The sequence below is a fragment of the Emericellopsis cladophorae genome, assembly GCF_022114955.1.
Source record: "Emericellopsis cladophorae strain MUM 19.33 chromosome Unknown NODE_57_length_131511_cov_119_075376, whole genome shotgun sequence".
Taxonomy (NCBI): domain Eukaryota; kingdom Fungi; phylum Ascomycota; class Sordariomycetes; order Hypocreales; family Bionectriaceae; genus Emericellopsis; species Emericellopsis cladophorae.
The window spans coordinates 45,642-64,047 of record NW_026250982.1 but is presented as its reverse complement, the minus strand read 5'-3'; the positions used below and the strand labels follow the sequence as shown (position 1 = coordinate 64,047).

Below are 18,406 nucleotides of genomic sequence, written 5' to 3'. Positions count from 1 at the left end.
GTCTGGCGTGCATACGCCAGGCCGGCGCGATTCTGCCCACCCCTGTGGCCACAAGGCAAACTGCATCTCCCTGTTCCCGTCCAGGGCTGGCCTGGCGCCAGCAGGCTATTGCTTTCTCCCCATCGGTCCAGAAATTGCGTTCGGCTGGCTTCTGCTGACTTCTGACGGGGCCTGCCCTGTAGATTGTGGCCGATCACCGTTCCACGGACCAGCTTGCTGTGATGGAGAGCAAGGGGGCCCGCCAGCGCTCTCTGTCTCACGACGCGCAACGCCGTATGGGCGGTAGAGTGTATCTGGCACACGAGACGACAGCTGCCACTGACTGGTATTGTCGGCCAGCACTGCTCAAATCGTCCGTCCCTAATGGTCTTAATATTCGTTCAGTAGTATTCATGTTCTGTAGTCTAATTATGTACATGTACCGGAAGCCCAACGCTTGCGTTGCTCTACATATGATACAGCAGGAACGGTAGGAGAGAGAGAAACATTTCAAATGCTCTTCTGCGTGAAATGTGCGTGTCATCCTTTGCCACCGCAAGTGCGCTTAATGGACGCCTCACTGGATCAAAACAATCTGCTGCTCACAGACAACCACACTATGCGTCGTCGTCGTCGTCGTCGGGGGGAGATCCTAGTCGTCCCACTCCTCGTCCAGCTGATCAATCAGCGCATTCCTCTGCGCCTCCTGCTCGCTGTCTCGCGTGCTGGGGCCCGATCGCAACGAACTGTACCCCCTCCGCCCGGGGAAGAAGCGCGCACAGGACGCGATGGCGATGACGACCATGTCCTACAAGGGGGGTGGTACTCGTCAGCGCCCCAGGTCTTCACAAATGTCTTACTCAGGGCAAACTCGGTTTGAGCCGAGGGGCACCTACGCAAAGGAAGCTCCAGATGCCAGCCCACAGACTGTAGTTGGGGAGCTGGCGCCAGCCGCGCGCGTGGTTCACGGTGCGGTTGAAGAAGATGCCGCCCAGGAAGTAGACGAGGACAGCGATGAGCAAGACGACGCCAAACACGCTGCCCGGCCCGACGCTGCCCGGCTTGTGCGGCTCCGCCGAAGCGCAAGCGTGTTGCGACCTTGCCTCGAAGAAATAGGCGCATTCGTCGGGATCGGTGCCGACAAAGGAAATGGTCGTTTGGACGGTGCCGGGGTCGCGGTCGCACAGGAACGAGATGGTGGTCGACTTCCGGCGGACATTGCCGCCTCCTGACTTGGCCTCGACCTTGCCGGCCTCGTGGATGTGTTCCATGGGTCCGTGTTGCCCTTCGTGGTACATGACCGAGTCGGAGTCGAAACGAGCGACGTTTCTGCGAGCGTCGTCGTCATCCTCATCATTGCCGCCACAGGGCGAGCCGCCAGTGTACTGGAGCAGGAGCTTTCGCCCTCGCGTCCGGAGACCTTTCGATTCGGAGCTGCAGTTGTTAGCGCAATCATCCGTTGCAGGCCGAGCGCGCAAACCTACCCTATCGAGTAGATATCCCCATGCGACATGTAGTATGCGCTGACATTCTGCCACTGGCTCTCCTCGAGGCCGACCACGTCCGTCAGAGGGTCCACCACGGAGTTGCAAATGTTGATGGTGAAGTTCTTTCCATAATCGTAGCCTCGCGCGTGGTAATCCTTGTGTTGGGCATATCTGTGTGCCTTTTCATCGTCTTCGGGCCACGCAATGTCTGGTCGCAAGTCAAAGTACGCGCCACTGCCGGTGGTAGAGGTGGCCGTACACGCAGGCGCTGGTGTAGTATGTGATGGTTCGTCATCAGATGCCCGTGCTGATGCTGCCAGCAGCGCAAAGGCAAAGGTCGTGAAGCCGCGCATCATGTCGGAACGCGCCGAAGATTGGAGCAACGATGTGGATAGGGGGAGACGGACTGCGCTTGAGCGCGGATTCCACAGTTGGAGAGGCTATACCATGTACTAGACAAGAGGATAACCAGCGTTGGAACGAGCGAAAATACGGCGATACAAGCCGGCGCAAAAGGATGACAATATGCTTGGACGAAGGGAATTGACAAAGAACTCCGTGGTTTGCGCCTCTCGGTGATTCAAAATCACCAGGTTGTCATCAAACGGGAGACGTAGCTGTGCCACCATTGGCTGCAGGAGACCCCCACGATGAACGCATTTCTCGCGTCGGATGGAGCGTACCGGTAAGGAAGGTGCCAGCGCCGGGGCCCGGATAAACACTATCTCCGCACTCAATGGCAGCTAGTCTAGAAAAGGTCTAGCTCTCTCTGAGCGGCACGGACTTGAGTGAGGTGACGCGATCCGGATGCTGGAGCAGCCGAACCCCGTTTGGAGCTCAGAGCAGAGCTCAGCTCCCGTCCCTACAGGAAATTTGCGAATGGTACGAGACGGATGCATGACGCGCCGACCCAGCAAGTGACCACCATCACCAGGCCGCCACCTTAAGAGCTTCCGCTGCCTTTTGTTGACATCACCAACACTGCCGTAGAACCCAAACGCGGCCATGGCTCCTAAAACGAGCAAGAAGACCGCATTCGAGGAGCACGGTTACGAGTTCCTGGGCCCGTGAGTAAAATCCCCCTAACCTTCGTTTCGCGATCACAATCTAACTATACGGCAGTCCCGGTGCCTTTTTCATCTCCTTCATCCTCCCCGTGGTCGTGTACATCTTTGCTTTCGCCTGCAACGATGTCACCGGCTGCCCCCCGCCGTCGCTCTTGCAACCCTCGACCCTGACGCTGGCTCAGCTCAAGCGCGAGGTGGGCTGGCCGGCCGAGGGCATTGTCGGGCTCTTCAGCTGGGAGGCTCTCCTCGCCACCATTGGCTATGTCCTGGTCAACGCCATTCTATACCGGGTGTTGCCTGCCGAGCAGGTCCAGGGCGTGAAGTTGCGCAATGGCGAAAGATTGAACTACCGCCTCAACAGTGCGTATACCGAAAAGCCCCCCAAGAGCAACGAAAGCTTACTGACGATATAGCCTTCTACTGCCACTCGGTCATGCTGGCGGTGCTTGCTGCCGGCACCGCTGCGCAAGGCGCCCACTTCATCGTGTGGACATTTATCAGCGACAACTACATCCAGATCATCACCGCCAACATCCTGCTGGCCTACGCCACGGCGACCTACGTCTACATCCACAGCTTCAGCGTCAAGCCTGGCAACAAGGAGCTCCGTGAGCTGGCCGAGGGTGGCCAGTCGGGCAACATCCTCTACGACTGGTTCATTGGCCGCGAGCTAAACCCCCGCGTCACCCTGCCGTTCATTGGAGAGATTGACCTCAAGGAGTGGCTCGAGCTGCGCCCCGGCATGTTCGGCTGGGTCCTCATGAACTTTGTCTGGATGGCCAAGCAGCACCGCACCTTTGGCTATGTGACCGACAGCATGGTCCTGATCAGCGTCGTGCAGGCCCTGTACGTCGTCGACTCGTGGTGGAATGAGTCGGCCATCTTGACGACCATGGACATTACGACGGACGGCTTCGGCATGATGCTGGCGTTTGGTGATTTCGTCTGGGAGCCCTTTGCGTACGCCCTGCAGACGCGCTACCTGGCCCATCACCCCGTTCACCTAGGACCTGTCTACCTGACGCTGATGCTCGCCATCATCGCCGCGGGCTACTACATCTTCCGTTCCGCCAACAGCCAGAAGAACCGCTTCCGCATCAACCCCGACGACCCCCAGGTTGCCCATCTCAACTTTATCGAGACCAAGTCGGGGAGCAAGCTCCTCACCTCTGGCTGGTGGGGCGTGTCCCGCCACATCAACTACCTTGGCGACTGGCTCCAGGCATGGGCCTACTGCCTCCCCTGCGGCGTTTCTGGCTACCAGATTCTTTCTGCTGGCTCCAATGCACCAGGGTCGTATGTGATGAATGACGGTCGCGAGGTGATTCAAGGGGAGGCCCGCGGCTGGGCCATTCCCATCACTTGCTTCTACATCATCTACTTTGCCGTGCTGCTTGTCCATCGCGAGGGCCGAGACGACATCAAGTGCCACCGCAAGTATGGCAAGGACTGGGACAGGTACAAGACGATTGTCCGTGCCAAGATCATTCCCGGCATCTACTGAGGAGCCAAGGTCTGGGGCGTCAAAGCTAAAGGGCCGCAGCGTCCGCAGCCAGGAACCTGACATGGTTCGGAATGGGAATGACTGTAGGTGGCGCATGATTGTGCGCAGACCAAGATTCTTTGGAGGCGGAAACTGGCGTTGAATAGGGCAATCTGGCTCGTGGGTAAATGGCACATGTGGGACTCATCTAGCATTGTACGTGTAGTCTCTCTAGTACCTTTTGTAATGAACTGCTTTCTCTTGCATGATGAGCCAGCCATTTGCCGCTATAAGGGCAACGCAAAACCTCCAAAGGGCAAATCTTCGGCGTTTACTAGGTCATGAGTCTAGGCTGTCCTGACAGAGCAGACACTGCACTCCGTCATCACCACGGCCTACCTCAGGTAACAAGCTTAACAAATACAAGGCTTCATCAGTTCCACATCTTTCCCTGAGTGGCCCGAGCTGATACAGACAAACACCTTCTCGAAAATGCGAGTAAGTGAAAGAGTCAAACCCACCCCGCAAAGGATATATTACAGCTGAGGCGATAAATAGGCTACAAGACCTTTATCCTATTCCGGATCAGGATCAACAATAGAAATGATTTCCTTCCGACACCATGACCACAGCAGCAAGGATTCACCAGTACCGCCTTCCTCTCTTGCAGCTATTCCAGCCAAGAGATCACGTCTCGGAGTATCTGTCCCTACTCTGCCCCATGGACAGATAAATTGGGATCCGCTTTCAAGACCAATATCTCCAAACCAGCCAGCCAAGAGCTCCGTATACGCCCCTCGAAGTGGCGAAAAGAGAAGGACTGAGACGATTGTTCTGCTGGCCCAATCATGGTCGGGCGTGAACTCTGAAGAAAGGCTTCCAGGGTTCCATGCCACGCTGACAATCCTTTGCTGTATCTGCGACCGAACTCTGCCGCTAAAAACAATTCCCAGCTTTCGACATGGCATGATTTGAGAAGACATTGGAGGAAGGTATCGGGTTCCCATCCGAGTTGAATTTCATGCCTCCAGGCGGTGCTGATACGGTTGCAGTCAAGCCCATGTAGCCCTCACGGACCCTAGAGCAGCTGTTGCTGCCGTCTTCTTGAGTATTGGAGCAAGAAGAATGGACAAAATCAAGGTTCCAAAATAATTCGTACCCAAATGAATGTCTCTGCCATGGGCGTCTTTGATGCTAGCATCTATGTACGCTATGCCCGAATTGTAAGCAAGGACGTCCAGTCTTTGCTCTTTTGAGATGAAGAGTTTCGCAGCTTGTTGAATGCTTGCGAGATTTGGCAGGTCAAGCTCCAAAAATGGAAGACGACCGGAGGCTCATGTCGGAAATTCATCTCTGATTTCGTTAATGGCCTACAAAGCCTGCTCTTCACGTCGTCCGGCCATATAACTTTCACGTGCCTTCCATGCAGGATCTTGCACAAGTGGTTGCCGCAGCCGCTGTATCCGCCGTTCACCATGTCGACCCTTTCTATCTGATCTGGTAGGTTATCCTCCGTCAAAGTTGTTCCAGGAATGAAGATGCATTATCGGAGAATAGAGAGCATGGTTGGATGTTGAAATTCACTTGGCTTCAGAACTCGCTTATTGCACGACCGCGTGTAAAGGGGCGAAGCCGTATACTATCTCAATACTCTAGCAATTAGTTATGGGTCTGGAATAGTTGTATCTGAGTCACGTAGTTCCATTATTTGTTTAAGATCAATAAGGGTTTGCTCCATAATAAATCTCGGAAGGTTTCTCCTGAAACGATCCGGGGCCCCGGGCACCCGAACGCCCGGTATGTCCGAAATGTTTTAAAACCTACAACGCACCTATTCCTAAATACTCAGGTTATCTTTTATGGCTTGGAGTTCCGGCTGAGGTTTCCCTTGAGATAAGCCAGGTGACACATCCTCATCTATCAAAACGGGAGAGTTTTGTTTTCAACATGATAAGAGAAGCCTATTTAATAAGCCCTATGATGGTTTCAGTCTGATGGGACATCAATCAAAAGTCTTCTTCCACACCCATAGACTTCGTGTGTTCGTAAAATGTTTGAAGCCTTCAATGCCCCATTCCATTCCAACACCGCTCTCTTTGTGACCTCCGAAGGGGACATTCGGCGCGACGTCGAAATGCGAATTGACCCAAACGCTGCCTGCACTCAGCTGTCGGGCCATCTTCTCGGCGCGAAAGAGGTCCCTGCTCCACACTGAAGCACCCAGTCCGGTCTCGAGCGCATTGGCTCGTTCAATAACATCATCGTCCGAAGACCATTTCATGATAGGCACGATAGGACCAAAGGGCTCCTCTACGACGATCCGCGATGCCTCCGGAGGGTTGTCGATAATAGCAGGCTCCATGAAGTATCCTTCCGCGCCGTCGCGGGCTTTGCCGTCAAGTGCGGTCTTCCAGCCAGCCTTGTCAATCTGTGAATACATGTCCTTGACAACCTCGAATCTGTTAGACTGTAGTCAGCAATCATTCCAAACGTGTGAAACCAAATTCCAGGTACGTACTGCATGCTGTTCTGAATTGGTCCAACAACAACATCCGCCTCAAAGCCTCCGCCAGTCTTAATATTGTTCTTGGTGAAGTCAACCATGGCGTCTTTGAATTGGTCATATATCTTCTCGTGGACGTAAATTCGCTTCGGAAGCATGCAGATCTGACCCGAGTTGAGAAAAGCAAGCGTCGTAATCTTTGGCAGGCATTTCGAGATTTCCACGTCGTCGCATACAATCGCAGCGTCGTTGCCGCCCAACTCTAGGACGTACCTTTTCAAGGTTTTGGCACAGCTCGCAGCGACTCGCTTACCGGTAGGAATAGAACCAGTAAAGGAGACCATATCAACACCAGGATGCTCGGTTATCCATGGTCCTAGAGAATCGTCGCCGCTTAGGACCTGGAAGACACCGGGAGGGAAAATACTCATGGCGATCTCCCCTAGCTTGAGATCGCAGTATGGAGTGTACGGAGACGGCTTCATAATAACCGTATTACCCGTCATCAGAGCGGGGCCAACCTTGCCAAGCCCGAGCAAAATAGGCCAGTTCCACGGAACGATAGCAGCGCACACGCCTAAAGGCGGGAATGTAGAATATATGGTCCGTTCTTCGGTATCTTCGATGACTTCGCTTTTTACCTCCATGGTTGCGAATTGACGAAGCCAGGTGAGAGCCATGCTGACTTCAGTCTGGGCCAAAGAAAGAGGCTTGCCCTGCTCCATGGTCTGGAGACGCTCAATATCCGTACGATTAGCTTCGACAGCATCAGCGTAGGCGAGGAGCAATTTTGATCGGTCCTCGAACGAAGTGGCAGACCATGACTTGAACGATGCGCGGGCATGCTTGACAGCGGCATCGAGGTCTTCTTTGCGGGCGACTGGTACCTCGTAGAGAGGCTTGCCTGTGGCTGGGTCGATCGAGTGGCGTGTCGTCGGTGTAGGCACAAACTCGTTGTTGATGATGTTGCCTGGGTAGGTCTGGACGCGGCACGAGGGTCAGTGGTCTTGAACCGTGGTAGAGACAAGTGAACACAAGGAATCCAAGCTATGGGATATACGAACGAAATGTCTTACCTCGATGTTGATCCTTGACGCCATGGTAGAGATTTTCCACACGTTGAATTTGGATGAGAATGAGGCAAAGTTACCAGGTATCAAGAACTTCGACGATACTGGGGAGAAGAGGCCCCCCCCTTTCTTCGTGCGCTCCCCGCCCCAGCATGCGTCTTTCTGGCAGGGATGTTGCGAATCACCAGAGCGTTATTGGATAACGGGACGCTCGGCACGGACATGTCACTTTGGACCCCTGCAAAACATGCATGAAATCCCGGTGAGAGACATGGATCTACCCCAGTTCGGGGGCCTAAAGGTATGATAGGTGTGATAGCCCTAAGCGTCTGCAGCCTAACCTAGCTGCGGAAGTTTACGTAGGTAGCTTTCCGTAGCAAGAACGGACGGAGGCTGTTGGCAGTTGACACCTGTTGGCTTTTGCCTTCAAGATCGGCGCAGGTCGGGTACTCGAGCGCTAGCAGGCCTCCCTGGCTCGTCCTTTTCTGTATTTGGGCTGGTGTTGCGAGAGACTTGCCAATATTCCTGCCCCTTTTTATCTCCTCATGTCGGATTCCGTTCCACATATATCTCAAGCGGAGTCGCTTCTCGGACATGCAGAGTCGTCACAAAGCTCTCGTTGTTGAGGTGTCTTGTGCTCATTATGGATTTTGTTATTGAATCATGGACCTATCTTGCAATAGCCATTATTGTAGTTTTCGGTCGGTTTGCCCTGAGATGGAAGGCCTTGACCATTCGTGGCTTGAGCATGGATGACTACCTTATGGTCATAGCACTGGTAAGTGGCCGCGACCAACGTTGTCAGAGTAGCGGCTCATACGGGACTGTAGCTTCTTTACGCGGCGGAGACTGCAACAGCACACTATGTCGGAGCGTACTGGCAAGGTCTTGCCAATAGCGGGTAGGTTTTGGGGATACGTCCGATTCCCTATCCACGACTCATACTGACAACATGGAGAATGACCGACGATCAACGAGCCGCTATGGATCCGGGCGGTTTTGAATACCGCCTCCGCGTTGAAGGGTCGAAAACTCAGCTATTCGGGTGGCTTGTCTACACAGCCCTGCTGTGGACGCTGAAACTATGTTGGCTCTTTTTTTACAGGCGACTGGGCGAAGGAGTCGATAACATGTTGATCAAAACCAATATCGGGTTTTCATTTGTAGCTGTGACTTTCTTCGGCACATTTTTCACTATTCTCTGTGGTTGCTGGCCCATTGAAAAACACTGGCAGATCTATCCTAACCCCGGAAGTAAGTCCACTTCGAACTGATCCGAGCCAGGTCTGACGATGGGAAAAGACTCTTGCCAGCCTGCAGTGTCCAGACTGCAGGCCTGGACTTTGATCTGCACGAACTTGACAACCGACTTCTATATCATGATGATCCCATTACCGGTATGTTTATCTCCCCTCAAATATTCGATATATCTGACATGAATAGATGATTTGGAGCGCGAGACTGTCTAGACGCAGGAAGATAGGGCTTGTGGTCATGCTCAGCGGCGGGATCATCACGGCTGTATTCGGTGGGCTGCGATGTGGTTACGTTCTGCAAAATAGCCCAAACGGTCCACAACTCGCAGGCGAATGGTCGTGTCGAGAGTCCTTCGTCGCCGTACTTATATCCAATACCCCAGTTCTGTTCCCTCTGGTGCGATTATATTTCAAACGTCTTCGGGCGGCCACAACCAGGCAAAGCGGCAGCATCACAACACCTGGAGGATCGAAGAGCAGCGGCAACGGCGTATTCAAACTCTCAACTATCTCCACCAAGGGCAAAAGAAGGAAGTTCAAACACCCATTGTCGCTTCCAGGAGACACTCTCTACGAGGGATGCGGTTCAGAGGAAGAAATCATCGATCAACAACAGGCTGGGACGGCGACAAACTCTGTGGACAAGTGGCCTAGCTTCAATCGTTCCGGTAAAGGCGACCCCATTACGGTGAGAACAGAGGGGTAGGTCCCGACTCACAAGATGGACGCAAAAGAAGCCCAAAAGAGCGAGAGCAGCTATCACTGGGTTTTATGAACAATAAAGCTACACAACTAAGTATGAGTGCCTAGATATTGCAGAGGACTTATGACAAGGAAACATCATATGAGAGGAGTCATGTTGTGTGGCCGATCGTGAACTGAGCAGCAGAATTCACCGAGAATCGGCTGGACGAGCTTCGTCAGACGTGCATCAAGCAACGCACCTCCATCTACATGATGCCAACTGGTACCACGCCTCTCGACTGCGTATGCGACGTGTGGGGTACCTGTAGGTCGAGTTGCAAGACTCACATACGATTGCTCACATCCGAGGATCGATTTTCATATTGCGGACGAGAGAGCGCACGCTAGTATTATTCCACTTAGAGTCGTAGTGTGAGCCATTGGATATTGTCCTAGGACTCACAGGGATCCGCGAACATTTTGCGTCCATCAGTGGCTTCCCATCATCGGTGGAAACAATCGTTGCTCGGCAAGAGGAAGCTGGTATGAATGGTGACCTTCACGAGCAGAGCGAAGACTCTGAAAGCTGATAAAAATCAACGGACTGTCCTTAGAAGAATTTAGGTTGGGAAAGATACCACGCATTCGGCGCTTGCAATACTGTCGCCGAAGATAAGGTAAATGCTCAGCGGCATAAATACAGCGTGCCTGGGTGGTACCAGGAAGACATATCGAGTACACTATGACCTAGATGCCACAAAACGCCACTACAGTCGCTCTGCTAGAGCTACAGTACGATATTCGTTGAGAATTATGTTCCATGCTGTGATTTAGTGCCGTTCGTCTACTAGCACTCTTCAAAGACCTCAACGAGGAGGGACATATGCTCAGCAACTGTCGGTACTCTTGAACAGAAGCTGCGATCTTCGCAAACGTAGACTTTTAGCATCGCGAAGCATCATATCCGCGACCTGGTTAAGATGTATCGACTGGTCACGATTTGCCTACACTCAATGCGCCACGGACAGCGACTGTCTTTGCGATTCTGTGCTGCTTTTTGAGGTGTTGCAGAAGCTAGGCAGTTGAGCTGACCGAGTTCTGATGCATCCGTCGTAAATGATGCTAGACATCGAGACGAAGGAAGTGACCACAAACAATCAGTTCCTTCTGCGCAGAGCTGCAGACAATACGAGGTAGGATTCATACCGGTCGAGGTCTAAGACGGAAGTGGTCACGACGGGAAGAGGTCAGAATGCCAACAGACCATGAGTAGAATGAAGTCGGCTATTGCAAGGGAAAATAGATCCTAAGACTTGGCTCCTAGCTAGAGAAAGAGTGTGATGACCTCCGTAAGCCCTGATTCGAAGTTACCAGACGGTAAGGGTCCGAAAATCAAATATAGATTTACTCGAGAGCGCTACAGTCCCTCTATTATCAGAGCAGAACAAGAGGAGACAATGGAAGCTATCGGTACATGTAAGTGGTGCTCTGATCTCCACACACTTGGTTTCTGTCTAGGAACGGACCGGAGAGAGTTGAAGTACCGTACTAGAGCGACGAGCTGGTCTTTCCCGGGTTGACAAATAAAAAAATGAAAAAGTAAAAGATTTATATAGAATAAGTTAAGTTTGCTTTCGTTTTAGTTTGAATTTATTACTAAAATTGAAATATCTAATAATTCAAACTAAATTATTCTCCCGTAACTTTAGAAGTAAAGATACTATGACCCTTGGTCGTCGTTGTTGCTATCGCACATGGCTGTCGCTAGGCTGAACAAAGAAAAGGTCTCAATAGTTCCACATCTCTGTATTCAATCACCACGGCTGCCAAATCACCGAACATTATCCCCAGTAGTGCCGACGCCAAACCTATAGAGGCATGTCGAAGTCGAACAACGTTGCTTTGAGCTTTGAGCTTGCATGGGTGCTCCTCCAACGTAAGATCACGGGCGAGCACAAAGAACGGGGAAAAGGCATGCTGGCGTCATCAGCACGCGCGGGGCACTAGCAGAAGGCCCGATAGATGGAGGTGGTGTTCAACTTGGCAGACTCATGTGTTGTTGTTGTTGCGGGATTCCCGACACGTAAGCATGGGGGCCCGATGGCTAGCACCGGGCGTTAGTGGCTTTATCATGGAAGATGTATGCTCGCAATCGCCGAGCACGACTGTTCAATTTATACTAGAAAATCGGGATAACCGCGGGAGCCCCCAAGTGAGGATAGCTTCCAAACAGCGACGAAGGGCACAGGGTAAGTAAGCTTTAGCGATAGAAGTGGGTGGCCTGTGGGGACTGAAGCGAATGCCGGTGATTGTGCCACGGGGCTGTGGGGTTTACGGGGACGGGAGGGGCTTGATTTCACTCGGCACATTATGCTTGGGTTTGGGGTCTGAACTCTAAACCAAGGCAGGGCTGCAGTGCGCTTCCAGCTGGAGTATGTTGACCTGGAGCCACGGCGAGAGGAGACCAGGCGTGAAGACTACTTGAGAGTCGGTGAACTGATCAACCAGACCGGTTCAGCCAGTCAGGTGGAAAGCTTCCCCGGAAAGCAAGCCACGAGAAAAACCTGCGCTCGCGATCGGCCTTACTCTCGGGGTTGCCAGGGGATACTCTGCAGGAGGCCCATCTCCATGTCCCCAAAGTCCGGCAAGCTTAATTAGCCCGGCAGAATGCATCATCGTGGAGAACATGAATCCAGCCGTGCTCTCAAGCTCTTGACTTGGAGCAGATCGGGCTGGCTGGCTGCTGCAGCCTGTTCGCCGCAATGAGCGCAATGTGACCTTTTGATTCTTGTGTGACAGTTCAGGTCACCGGGCGGCTGCATGCGTATATGTACAAGTACGAGCTGGCGGTCTTACGGATGGGCCATGTTACTCACATGTGGCTGAGCAGAAAGCCAGCTGAATTGGCAGGGACTTTGAACAAAGAGACGGTCATTGTTTCTGTGCCGCGAAGCTCACGCGGAGAAAAGCTGGGGTTGGGGCTTCGGAGGCCAAGGATCCAGTGATCGGCAGATGGATGGCCCCATTTGGTCACCGTGCAGGACATTCTCCCGAGTCTAGTCCCCGACCTACCACAAAATTTGGCATCGTGAGGAGAAACTGACGCGGTGCGATCATGTCGCATCGCAACGGACCCTCCTGGGCCCTGGCCTGGGAAGATCGTCATGGGGAGCTCAATGGAGTACTTATAGGCGTTTCCCCTTGCTCTTTCCCGTCATGTCGATCTCCAAGCCTGACTGCTTGCTTGTCTGCCCAACACCAACAATCTCCTCAGACAGCTCTTCACCATGAAGACGGCTCCTCTCGTGGCTGCCGCCTTTTTGGCAACTGGCCTCGACGCCAGCCCACTCGTGGTGAGTCAATTTATCTTGTCTTGTCCCTTTGCGCCTTCCTGCGCCCTGCCTGCCAGTGCCAGGGCCGAGGTGCGCCTTCCCTTGCATGGAACACGCGCTTTCCGCTGAACCATCCAATCTCGGATGATCCAGATTCACATCGTGCTCGCGCCACGGTGAACTGGTGATGAGATCAGCATCCTATCCGTTCATCTTTTCTTTCGCATCCTTGACACAGCTCCCATCTTGACTCCAGTCGCTACACATAATTTTCTGAGGCAGGCGGCACCATGAGACTCGAGTCCGGTCTCGTGGCCCTAGGGCTCATTCATGTTGCTTGGAGCACACCAGCTGATCCTCTATCTCTACCCAAACAGGCACGCAACGACTCGAATGACGGTCTCGCCTACTCTCCTCCCGTCTATCCTTCGCCATGGATGGACCCCAATGCGCAAGGCTGGGAGGAGGCCTACATCAAGGCTAGGGACTTTGTCTCTCAGCTGACCCTTCTCGAGAAGGTCAACATTACCACCGGTGTGGGGTGAGTCTGCACACGCCGGGGACTGGAGCTCCCGAGACTGACCGATCCAGATGGATGGGCGAGCGCTGCGTTGGCAACGTGGGAGGTGTCCCTCGTCTTGGCCTCCGCGGTTTCTGCATGCAGGATGGCCCCCTGGGCATCCGTTTCTCAGACTACAACAGCGCCTTCCCAGCCTCCATCACCGCCGGAGCGACCTTCAGCAAGCACCTGCTGAGAGACCGTGGTTTCAAGTTGGGCTCCGAGCAGCGTGACAAGGGCACCGACGTCTTGCTTGGCCCAGCTCTCGGTGCTCTCGGCCGCATGCCCCTGGCCGGTCGTAACTGGGAGGGCTTTGGTGTCGACCCCTACATGATGGGTCAGATGACTGGCGCCGTCGTCGAAGGTATCCAGAATGCTGGTGTCATTGCTTGCGCCAAGCACTACATTGCCAACGAGCAGGGTGAGACCGGCCAGCTTTGCCTCTTGACCCTGCGATCAGTAGCTGATAATGCCAGAACACTTTCGCCAGTCGGGCGAGGCTGTCGGCTATGGCTTCGACATTGCTGAAGCCCTCTCGTCCAACATTGACGACAAGACAATGCACGAGGTGTACAACTGGCCCTTTGTCGACGCTGTGCACGCCGGTGTCGGCTCCATCATGTGCTCCTACCAGCAGATCAACAACTCGTACGGTTGCCAGAACTCGGCCACCCTCAACGGCCTCCTCAAGGGTGAGATGGGCTTCCAGGGCTTCGTCTTGTCCGACTGGCAGGCCCAGCACACTGGCGCTGCGTCAGCGGTCGCTGGCCTCGACATGACCATGCCTGGTGATACCAGCTTCAACACTGGCGTCTCCTACTGGGGCAGCAACCTCACCCTGGCCGTGCTCAACGGCACGGTCCCCGAGTACCGTCTCGACGACATGGCCATGCGCATCATGGCCTCGTACTTCAAGGTTGGCCGCACTGTGGAGACCCAGCCCGAGATCAACTTCTCCTCGTGGACACGCGAGACATTCGGCTACCTCCACCCGGCGTCCCAGGAGAACTGGCAGCAGGTCAACTTCCAGGTCGATGTTCGGGGCGACCACGCGCACCACATTCGCGAAACCGCTGCCAAGGGCACTGTCCTACTCAAGAACAACTATGACGCCCTGCCTCTCAAGAAGCCCAAGTTCGTTGCTGTCATTGGCGATGATGCTGGCCCCAACTCGGCTGGGCCCAATGGGTGCAGCGACCGTGGCTGCCTGGACGGTGTCAACGCCATGGGCTGGGGCAGCGGCACCTCAGAGTTCCCTTACCTCATCACCCCGGACAGTGCTCTGCAGCAGCAAGCGATCCAGGATGGCACGCGCTACGAAAGCGTCCTGAGCAACTACGAGTGGGACAAGGCCAAGGCCCTCGTCAGCCAGCCCGACGCCACCGCCATCGTCTTTGTGGCTGCTGCCTCGGGCGAGGGCTACCTGAACGTGGATGGCAACATGGGCGACCGCAACAACATGACTCTCTGGAAGAACGGTAACGAGCTCATCAAGAACGTCTCCTCGGTCAACCCCAACACCATTGTCGTCATGCACACCGTTGGTCCCGTCGAGGTGGCCGAGTGGCATGACAACCCCAACGTCACCGCCATCCTGTGGGCAGGCCTCCCCGGCCAGGAGGCTGGCAACTCTATCACGGACATTCTGTACGGCAAGCACAGCCCCGGCCGCTCCCCCTTCACGTGGGGCCCCAACCGCGAGAGCTATGGCGTGGATGTGCTGTACGAGCCCAACAACGGCAACGGTGCCCCCCAGCAGGACTTTACTGAAGGTGCGTTCATCGACTACCGCCACTTTGACAAGGTCGCCCCCAACAAGGGTGACGAGGGTGCTCCCATCTACGAGTACGGCTTTGGTCTGTCGTGGTCCGCGTTTGAGTACACAGACCTCGTCATCACCCCGCGCTCGCCCCAGCCATACCAGCCCACCGTCGGCCAGACCATTGCTGCGCCATCCTTTGGCAACTACTCGGACGACCTCAACGAGTACACCTTCCCCGACGACATTCGCCGCATCGACCAGTTCATCTATCCCTATCTCGACACTGCCGAGTCTGGCGAGGCTGCCTCTGGCGACCGCAACTACGGCTCCACCGCCGAGGAGTTCCTCCCTGCCGGTGCCACGGACGGCTCCCGCCAGCCCCTGAAGGCGGCCTCGGGTGCCAACGGCGGCAACCGCCAGCTGTGGGACGTCATGTACGAGGTCCAAGCCACCATCACCAACACCGGTGCCGCCATGAGCGACGAGGTGCCCCAGCTGTACGTGTCGCTGGGCGGAGAAGGCGAGCCGGTCCGCGTGCTCCGCGGCTTTGACCGCATCGAGAGGATCGCGCCCGGGCAGAGCGTCCAGTTCATTTCCCAGATCACCCGCCGTGATCTCAGCAACTGGGACACGGTCCGCCAGAACTGGGTCATCACCGACGCGCCCAAACAGGTCTGGGTCGGCAGCTCGTCGAGGAACCTGCCCTTGGTGGGTGACTTGAAGTAGGCATCGTTTGGGTGCCATGCCTGTACATAAGTTAAATAGCAAATATAACGTCGAAGTATCATAACCCTATCATAGCACGAATAAGGTATAATATTTAAGTCATGATTTAGCTCGTCCTTACTTTCGCAAACTCTCCACGCGCAAGCAAGTTGTGATATATAGAATATGAAAGAAAGTAGTATAATTCTTCGAAAGTTAATTATAATAAAAAAAAAAGAAAAAAAAAAAGAATGTCGTATGACAGCTCGGATGCTGGTGCACGTCTGCTCTAGTGGTCTATACGCTTGACTGTTCATGCTTTAACGTCGACGCTTTCAGGACCAGAAATGTCCATCTGGCACACGTCTCTCTAGCGAACGGAAATCGAACCCTCATCCTCGGACCTGCCTGCGGGCAACAAGATAACCCGTTGCCAACTGTGGCACAATGAAGTGCCCCAGCAGCTGGGTGACATGAGATGAAGTTACGCGGCATATATGGCTACGCTGGCTGTAGTAGGTCCACTCGACACGTGACTGGCGACAAGCGCATCAGACTGTTGAAAAAGCAGAATTCTTCATAAAGGTCCAAGATAGAGATATCTTCATGGGCAGTTGGCGGCCTGTTGTGTTCGAAGTCGTGGGTGATTAGGGGGCGAGTGACAAGGGGAGACGACGTCCACGAAGCCGAGAACGAGAGTATCCCGACTTTTGAGGCACCACACTTCAGGAAAAAAGTTGACTCGCAGGATCTGAAACGATGAAGGACAGGTGATAGATCAACATCGTGCGCGGCCGTCGGACCGACCACGCAGGACACATTCTCTGCATTCGTTGCAACCCACGATACTGCCTAAATAGGGGAAGCCCGATAGGAGCTGGTGTAATTCCTTTTTAGGCGGAGACTCCGCATTTGTGTCATCGAAACAAGGACGTATGACCGTTCGTGACAAGGTCATTTTCATTCCACAGGATTGGGTCCTCCGGAGAAGGTATCATGCCAGGGGTAGTGCGCGTCCACTTACACGACTTAATCGCCCTCCGCCGCCCCGCAACATGAGATCTACATTCATGTTGTCGCAACAAGCCATCTTCCCCACAGATTCACCACGCACCGCATCTTGAAAACTACAAACCTGGCATCCCCTAAGCCAATCCTGGTTGGGTGGTCTGGTCTTGGCCCTGAAGCGGAGCCGGATGGCACGCTCTGCTCCAGTGCTCCTCTCCAGACCTCAAGTCACGCCAAGCAACGCCCGTCCAGCTTGGATTCTACTCTTGGACCCTCGTCTAGAGCTGATGTACGACGGGAATAGAAGATACTCAGCTGTCAGATTAGACATGACGGACCGCATCGAGCCATGTGACATCCGCAGTACCGACTCGAGGTCAAGGACGCCAGGCGCGGCTTGAGCAGCCTTGCGTCCGCCATGACGAAGCAGCCCTTTCTATATGCAGCAAAGATGCACGGTAGCTGTCTGCCGGGGGGCAGTGGCCAAGTTGGGGTACACTTGATGCCGGTCCGGGGTGCAGATTCGTTGCAAGACGGTGGAAGTGTCGATGCTCCAAATGGTATAAAAGAATGCCGCAGTCGCTACAGCTTGAACATTCGAGGAGCAAGACAATACCTGATCAAACCTTCTTTGGACCATAGCACCACCAGAACCATCCCCTCACTCCACTTCCTCAACCCAAACTCACAATGCTTACCACTGTTCTCGCTGTTTCCGCTCTGGCTCTGGCGACGGCTACTGGCGTCCATGGCCATGGATACCTGATTGAGCCCATGAGTCGCGTGGGACTCAACGCTGAGGTAATTGTCTTTCCACTCTCACCAAAGTCAGACTGACAAATAGACAGGCTGGCCCGACACATGCCCCGAGTGCACCATCCTCGAGCCCGTCCCCGCGTGGCCCAACCTCGATGAGGCCACCGTCAGCCGCATGGGCGTGTGCGGCTACAACGCGCGTGTGAGCGTCGACTACAACCAGCCGGGCCCCAACTGGGGCGCGTCCCCCGTACAGACCTACAAGGCCGGCGAGACCATCGAGGTGCGGTGGTGCATCGACAACAACGGCGACCACGGCGGCATGTACACGTACCGCCTTTGCCAGGACCAGGCCATTGTCGACAAGTTCCTCGACCGGGACTACCTGCCCACCGAGGCGGAGAAGCAGGCGGCCGAGGACTGCTTCGAGCAGGGCGTGCTGCCGTGCACCGACGTCGACGGCCAGGCGTGCGGCTACAGCGCGGACTGCGCCGAGGGTGACCCTTGCTACCGCAACGACTGGTTCACGTGTGAGAAGTTTGGCGAGGGCGGCTGCATCGCCGTCGACGGCGCGTCCCTCAACTCGTGCTACACGTCCATTGCCGGCGGCTACACCGTCACGAATCGCGTCCGGCTGCCTGACGACTTTGTCGCCGAGCACACGCTCCTCTCCTTCAAATGGAATGCCTTCCAGACGCCGCAGATCTATCTCAACTGCGCGGACATTGCCATCACGGCGTGAGGGGAAAGGGGGT

At 54.6% G+C, this 18,406-nt stretch overlaps 5 protein-coding genes across 5 annotated transcripts; 3 read left to right on the top strand and 2 right to left on the bottom strand.

Annotated features, from left to right (window-relative positions):
* Window positions 1–631: 631 nt before the first annotated feature.
* On the bottom strand, window positions 632–1,822 carry J7T54_000527 (putative mannose 6-phosphate receptor-like protein; the record flags this gene model as incomplete). The annotated part of the gene is made up of 3 exons (XM_051509255.1): window positions 632–787; window positions 876–1,413; window positions 1,464–1,822. The coding sequence occupies 3 exons, from the start codon at window positions 1,820–1,822 to the stop codon at window positions 632–634; spliced, it is 1,053 nt and encodes a 350-aa protein (XP_051359727.1).
* A 649-nt stretch (window positions 1,823–2,471) lies between these two features.
* J7T54_000526 (Delta(14)-sterol reductase-like protein) lies at window positions 2,472–4,037 on the top strand (the record flags this gene model as incomplete). Its single annotated transcript, XM_051509254.1, has 3 exons — window positions 2,472–2,533; window positions 2,589–2,893; window positions 2,947–4,037. 3 exons carry the CDS (start codon window positions 2,472–2,474, stop codon window positions 4,035–4,037), a joined length of 1,458 nt encoding a protein of 485 aa, XP_051359726.1.
* A 1,981-nt stretch (window positions 4,038–6,018) lies between these two features.
* Window positions 6,019–7,619, bottom strand: J7T54_000525 (aldehyde dehydrogenase-like protein; the record flags this gene model as incomplete). Its single annotated transcript, XM_051509253.1, has 3 exons — window positions 6,019–6,475; window positions 6,535–7,499; window positions 7,596–7,619. The coding sequence occupies 3 exons, from the start codon at window positions 7,617–7,619 to the stop codon at window positions 6,019–6,021; spliced, it is 1,446 nt and encodes a 481-aa protein (XP_051359725.1).
* A 5,197-nt stretch (window positions 7,620–12,816) lies between these two features.
* On the top strand, window positions 12,817–15,908 carry J7T54_000524 (beta-glucosidase A-like protein; the record flags this gene model as incomplete). Its single annotated transcript, XM_051509252.1, has 4 exons — window positions 12,817–12,882; window positions 13,239–13,402; window positions 13,453–13,841; window positions 13,897–15,908. The coding sequence occupies 4 exons, from the start codon at window positions 12,817–12,819 to the stop codon at window positions 15,906–15,908; spliced, it is 2,631 nt and encodes an 876-aa protein (XP_051359724.1).
* Window positions 15,909–17,585: 1,677 nt separating this feature from the next.
* J7T54_000523 (uncharacterized protein) lies at window positions 17,586–18,393 on the top strand (the record flags this gene model as incomplete). The annotated part of the gene is made up of 2 exons (XM_051509251.1): window positions 17,586–17,696; window positions 17,740–18,393. 2 exons carry the CDS (start codon window positions 17,586–17,588, stop codon window positions 18,391–18,393), a joined length of 765 nt encoding a protein of 254 aa, XP_051359723.1.
* Window positions 18,394–18,406: the final 13 nt, after the last annotated feature.